General features: G+C 46.6%; 1 protein-coding gene across 2 annotated transcripts in view; it reads right to left on the minus strand.

Moving 5' to 3' along the window:
- NOS1 (nitric oxide synthase 1) overlaps positions 1 to 5000 on the minus strand; it is a 152602-nt gene that overhangs the window by 42984 nt on the left and 104618 nt on the right. For both annotated transcript variants that reach the window (XM_037738918.1, XM_037738917.1), the window contains exons 14-16: positions 2398 to 2542; positions 1291 to 1395; positions 667 to 725 (exon numbers count right to left, since the gene is read on the minus strand). In XM_037738918.1, coding sequence (XP_037594846.1) covers positions 667 to 725; positions 1291 to 1395; positions 2398 to 2542 — 309 coding nt within the window. The remainder of the gene's footprint in view (positions 1 to 666; positions 726 to 1290; positions 1396 to 2397; positions 2543 to 5000) is intronic.

Here is a 5000-nt window from a genome sequence, read left to right on the forward strand (position 1 = left end):
ACGGAGTTTCACCAGTTGACCAGGATGGTCTCGATCTCTTGACCTCGTGATCCACCCGCCTCGGCCTCCCAAAGTGCTGGGATTACAGGCTTGAGCCACCGCGCCCGGCCTTATCTTTTGAACTCAATTTCTACATTAGCTGCAACTTCACCATGACCATCAGACAGTAAGCTTCTAAGGAAAGAAGTTCCATTCTTTGATTTTAGCAACTTTTTTTTTTGACAGGTCTGGCTGTTCAGGCTGACCTCAAATTCCAGGGGTCAGGTGATCCTTCCAGCTCAGCCTCCAGAGTAGCTGAGACTACAGGCGTGTGCTACCATGCCTGACTGCCTTGCACTGATTTTGAATGTAGGTTCCCAAAGAGGGAAAAAGAATAAGAACAATATTTACACAGTGCTCTTACATCTAGTTTCTGGTTTGATTCTTACTAATTAGAAAGTCAAGGCAGGTGCTATAAGGAAACTGAGGCACACGGCTGTGAAGTGACTCAGAAACCAAAATATTGGCCCCAGTAGACTGCAGACACCTCGCAACTAAGACCCATCACAAATGGACATCAGATTACAGCCACCGTCCAGAACTCAAATGTGAAAACCAGGTGCCAAATGTCAATGTCCAATTACCCTCAGGAGGTTGTGGGTGACGTTGGAGGGGTCATTCACTTACTTCCTTTCTTCCTGCACAGAGTTGGGGTGCCTCATTTCCATCAACGCACAGCCGAATTTCTGGAGGCCAAAACAGATGGGTGAAATTAGCACATCTTAGTAAGTGGGAAATCAGGTCGGGCACTGAGGGTCTGGGGTCCTGGCTGTCAAAGAGGAGACTGATGCCCAGAGGCCAGGATGTCAAGAGAGGTCAGGGGCTCAGGCTGGACAGTAATGCTGGGGTTGCAGACGCAGCAGATACACCTGCTGTTTAAATGACTACAGGTGTGGACTCCCTACCCTCAGCACACAACTTCCCTTTGGAGCCTTCTCTCTATAAAAATATTGTCCCCACATCCCTCATCTACAGAGAGGACATCAAGCTCATGATTGGAGCAGCCACTGCAAACAAACAGCTGACTTAGGTGACAATATTTTCACCAGGGACTTGCTAACTAGTGGACACCAGTAGACTGAGGACTTGGAACTGTTCCATCTTTGGATAACTTTGATCCACATGGAAATTACTGCTTTGGCTCTGAGAGGGTTTGCTACTGAATAGCAGGTATAGGAAGAGTCTCAACTGTGGACCCCCTTCTTCCCAGTGATGAAACCACACTCTTGAACAGGTAAAAGCTCATCTCACCTCCCCATTCTCAGGGGGATCTCCGTTGCCAAAGGTGCTGGTAACCACAAGGACCAGAGTTTCATGTTCCAGGTGTACAATGTCATATTCTTCCATGGACATCACCTAGGTAGGTGGGGGCACAGGTATGGGGTGGGGAGAAGGAAAAGGGGATGAGGAGAGAAAAGAGGTGGGAGAGACAAAAAGTGATGGGGGAAGGAGAAGAGGAGAGAAAGGAAAAACGTGAGTCATTTGGAGTCATCTCCTTTGGAAGGAGAACAAAAAGATCCAGGGTGTTAACATTTCAGTGGGCTCAAATGGGTAGAACTAAATGCTTTTTGGTAGCGTGGGAGCTTATTATGATCACTGTGGCCTGAAGGATTGTGGAGAGTCTGGGGCAGTGGTTCAAGAGGTTGGCAGACACTAGAGACAGATCTGGATGGAATCCCTTGGGATTCTTATAGTCAATTGGTCCCGGATTCTTCCTGACCCTAGTCAGGCTGGGAATGATCTGGCTAGAGCTGACCAAGTCTTCTCAACATCTTCTCTAATCCACCCCCCAGCAGTGGGATCACCTGGCTAAACCAGTCTGAGATACCTGCCCCCTGGAAAGATGATTGCACCGTGTCTCGTCATTGTCTGAGCAACATTTCTCAAAATAGGTTCTAGAAAATCCCAGTCTCCTGAGATGCTCCATGAAAACAAGTGATCCACAGTCAAATATATTTGGGGAACATTTATATCCTATCCTCGCCTCTTTTGGAGATTATAACACATGTTACAGATTACAGGCTCTGAGAAGTCCTGCAGCAGCCATGAAAACCACTGAGCTGTACTTCATGCAAAGCTTCCCAAACTGACCTCAGAATGGTTTCTTATAAACCCTCTAACATTTTGCACTTAAGAGGGAAATTTTGTTTTGTGACTCCTGGACTCCTGAAGGGTTCATGGGGAGAGGAATATCACGGTCCCCTGACATGTATGCAAACGTGTGTGTGAGCTGATAGGCATCGTCAGGTGTGTTTTCATCCTTTGCCGAAGGCTTCTTCTCTGCTGACTTCTCTTTTTCCCCATTCCTGCCTTTATTTACCATGAGAAGCTGGGGGAGCTACTGCTGCCCCCACCTACCTTGGCATCAAAGGCGTGTTTGAAGATCTCACACAAGGTCTTGGCATAAGCTTGTGATTTGCCTGTCTCTGTGGCATAGAGGATGGTTGCTTTGACTCTCTTGGCCATAGCTTGCCCCATCAGTTTGGCCGAGAACTTGACAGCTCTGGAGGGAAGAGGATGGAGAGGAAAAATGGGAAACAGAACAGGGGAGAGAAGATGCTGGATTGGGACTTTCGTGCAAGAACCAGGATCCATGAAATATAACAGAAGAGAACTCTTTTGATCTTTGATGGCTTAAGGGGAGTTTCCTCAGAGACACTTGAAGCCCTTGAGTTCAAGCACCATATTATTAAAGTATTAGTAAATCCTTTATTTTATTTTTTAACTTCTCTAGAGATAATGCTGGATATTAAATCCTCTATTAAATCCCACCAGAGAAATTAGTCATGAGTTAAAAGGAGTAGTTTTGTTAGCTTGGTACTTGATTGATCCCAGGCTTAAGAACCTTGGTTTGCCAAGGATTGCCTCAAAAGATGATTATTCATCCATTTCCTCTCTCTTTCATTCATCAGATATTTGTTAAGTGCCTATGTGTCAGTATTGTTGCAGGACCTGGAGACCATAGAGAACATAGCTATGGCATGCAGCTGACATGGGGCTCATATTCTTTTCTTTTTCTTTTTTTTTTTGAGATGGAGTTTTGCTCTTGTCACCCAGGTTGGAGTGCAATGGTGCAATCTAGGCTAACGGCAACTTCGACCTCCTGGGTTCAAGCGATTCTCCTGCCTCAGCCTCCCGAGTAGCTGGGACTACAGGTACATGCCACCACACCTGGCTAATTTTTTGTACTTTTAGCAGAGACTGGGGTTTCACCATGTTGGGCAGGCTGTTCTCGGACTTCTGACCTTAGGTGATCCACCTGCCTTGGCCTCCCAAAGTGCTGGGATTACAGGCAGGAGCCACTGTGCCCGGCCATGGGGCTTATATTCTAATGTGTATGTGTATGCACATGTGTGAATGAGAGAGAGAGAGAAATGAATCACTAATAAGCCACCAGGCATTGAGTTTGATGGGGGTTTAGAGGTTTATAGATCCACAAGGGAAGGACCAGGTGGGGCTTATTCAGCAAAGCATGTCTAGGGTCTTGCACAGAGCCTGATACCCAATAGGCACTAAATAAATATCTATCAAAAGAAGTTATGGGATGGGCATAGTGGTTCATGCCTGTGATCCTGGCACTTTGGGTGGCTGAGGCGGGAGGATCACTTGAGGGCAAGGGTTTGAAACCAGCTTGATCAACATAGTGAGACCTTGTCTCTATAAAAAAGAAAATAAAAGTTATGAATTTTAAAAGATGCTGCCACGGATACCCTGGGGAGTCTGAACATCAGATGCAGCCTCTTTCTAGCTAAACAGAGAAGCCCAAACCAGTGTCTCTTCCTTCTCCTCTACTGGGCAGGGTGAGTTCCGGGGCCTGTAGCAGACAGGCCTGAGGCTCAGGAATACCTGGGCTTGACTCCGGAACGAGCCTCCCTGTTGTAAGTAGGAATCTCCGTGCAGACAAATTGCTGATTTCCCCCTACCTGGGATTAGCGGCGTTAAGTTCATTATTTTTTAGAATCAGGGAAGCGGCCCACGCTGCAGGAAGACTTAGCTAACGGGAAGAAACAGACAGAAATAAAAGGTACCTGGAGGGTTCCCTTTGAATAATTTGAGCATAAAGATGCATCTATAATTAATTCCCATTGTTACTACCCAAAACTTAATAGTGCAATTAATGTTTTAGATGTCTCCCTCCCCTTCCTTCCCAGAGACAGTAGCTGAACTGAAGCCAATGATTGCCCTCCCTGAGAATATCTGAGATAGTCTTGTTAGGGAAATGGTGGCTGATGATGTGTTCTTGTTGGCTGGGGGATGGGATTAGGGTGGAAGGGGAGAGAGAGGGAGGGAGACAGAGGGAGATTCCATGGGCTCTATTAATGGAGCCAGGACATGGGGTTGAGTCCCTTGAAGACCCATCAGTGTCTTGCCTCTGGGGCCCAAGGCTTAGATGGCACCTGTTGTACAACTAGTTATCATACATAGAGAATTCTGGACTTGAGGGAGTTGGGGAAAAAGAGTAGTGTCTTCTGAAAAAAAGCTCCAAACAGTGGTCTATGCTAAGTGGATCAATGGGGCTCTCTTTTTTGGGGCAGAAGGCTGGCATCCCCATTAATTCAACTTAGTTAACCCACCCTACTTGACTGCTGGTCCTCTGCAGTCAGGAATTCTTCAGGAAAATCACTCCTCAGTAGTCTCAGGCCATAACCCCCTTCCTTCCCCTCCTTGCTTAAACTTTGTTCATTTCATTCTTTTTTCAATTGTCACCTCCTGTAGGAAGCCCTCCCCGACCTCCCAAACTCCGTGAACCATTATTATTTCCAGGAACCATTCCTTGATGGTACCTTTTGCAGTGGCCTTGTTTACTGTATTTATTGATTCTTTGACAAAGGAATGGCTGTGAGCTTCCTGACAGCAGGGACAGTGTTCATCTAGCTTGCCATGATCCCCCTGGAGCTCTGCATGGTGCTTGACAGAATCTGAGTAGTTAGGACTACAGGTGTGTGCCACAACACCTAGCT

This window comes from Cebus imitator, unplaced genomic scaffold (assembly GCF_001604975.1).
Source record: "Cebus imitator isolate Cc_AM_T3 unplaced genomic scaffold, Cebus_imitator-1.0 Scaffold59, whole genome shotgun sequence".
NCBI lineage: Eukaryota > Metazoa > Chordata > Mammalia > Primates > Cebidae > Cebus > Cebus imitator.